Source organism: Morus notabilis, unplaced genomic scaffold (genome assembly GCF_000414095.1).
Source record: "Morus notabilis unplaced genomic scaffold, ASM41409v2 Scaffold7380, whole genome shotgun sequence".
Lineage (NCBI taxonomy): Eukaryota > Viridiplantae > Streptophyta > Magnoliopsida > Rosales > Moraceae > Morus > Morus notabilis.
In genome coordinates, this window is record NW_010361420.1 from 1 (window position 1) to 1,318 (window position 1,318).

Genomic DNA, 1,318 nt, shown 5'->3' on the forward strand with positions numbered 1-1,318 from the left:
AGAGAATTGGAGTTAGCTAGATAGGGACAAAATGGTCGATATTAGCGCCGTAAGTTATATTTATCCCGTTCACTTTGTTGATTCGAGTTGAGATGTGATTTTGTGTGAGAGCTTTTTACTGTAGTAAAAAAGTTAGATGTGACTGTTTCTGAGAACTTTTTATTGTAACAAAACTCGAATTCTAAACTCGAATCGACGAAATAAACGGAACTTATAATAATTGGAACCCCAAATGGAGCACTAACAGAAACTACTACATATTTATAATATTTCAAAGTGACAATAATTAAGCAAAAGCAAAGCCATAAACTAATGAATTATTTATTCTAATGGGGTCGTCGTCACCTTGCTAATGTTGGGGACCACTGCTCTAAGGGCAAACAGCCTTTCATTGAGCTTCTTCCTCCTATTCCTCTCCGACACAATATTCTTCGACGCCGCCGACGATGACGCCGCCCCGTCCGGCGAGCTCGAGTCGTAGTACCCGGAAAATGCCTCGTCTAGCCCCCAACTGGACCACATATGTCCCAATTAGCCACACAAAAAAAAAAAAAAAAAAAAAAAAAAAAAAAAAAAAATTTTTAACCATATTATTGTAACATGTCAAGAATTAATAATTATGTCACTTTTTTTTTCCCCCCCCTTACTAAGATGAAAAATCCCTTATTGATGAAAAGGGGTTGTGGTTTTTTTAACGTACCTGTCAAGTTCTTCAGTTTGGAGAAACATGTTTGTTTCCCAATAATGTTTGTACTCCTCACCAATGTTTTCCATGGTGAGAGAGAAAGCAAGTAATTAAGAGAGAGAAAAAGAGGAGAGAGAGAGAGAGAGAAAAAGAGAAAAGAAAAGGGGCGCTGGGATATTATTAGGATGGGGAAGAGAGGACAATGCTTTCTTGAAATCGAAGGAGCGACAATTTATAGGTGCCATGGCCCAAGCCATTAATTTTTTTTTTTTTTAATATATATATCCGAAACTTTCAGATATTTGCAAAGGATTTTACCCACGTGGGAAAGAGGGATTTATTTATTTTAAAAAAAAATTGAAAATTTACTTCTTGTTGCTTCGTAGAAAGATCTTAACCGTCCAATGAAAATGAAAGCGGTCTACGAGGCCGCGTAAAGATCATTAAAATCCTGCTTGCTCTTTTGTCACACGCTCTGTGTTGGAGCGTGTTTAGCAAACTCCTAATAATTGTCGTGCCCTTTTTCCCGTTTTGGTTGTTATGTTGTGCAGGGTCACCCCGTCGAAGATGCTCAATCGGGTGTAGACTACGCTCTTACAAAAGTTGTTTCTGCGGGTTTTTTTTTTTTTTTTT

General features: G+C 37.6%; 1 protein-coding gene across 1 annotated transcript; it reads right to left on the reverse strand.

The window, feature by feature from the left end:
* Positions 1-312: 312 nt before the first annotated feature.
* Positions 313-901, reverse strand: LOC112091845 (transcription factor bHLH27-like). Its single transcript, XM_024166438.1, has 2 exons — positions 701-901; positions 313-511 (listed from the first exon to the last, which is right to left on the reverse strand). The coding sequence occupies exons 1-2, from the start codon at positions 772-774 to the stop codon at positions 322-324; spliced, it is 264 nt and encodes an 87-aa protein (XP_024022206.1). The 5' UTR covers positions 775-901; the 3' UTR covers positions 313-321.
* Between the last annotated feature and the right edge of the window lie 417 nt (positions 902-1,318).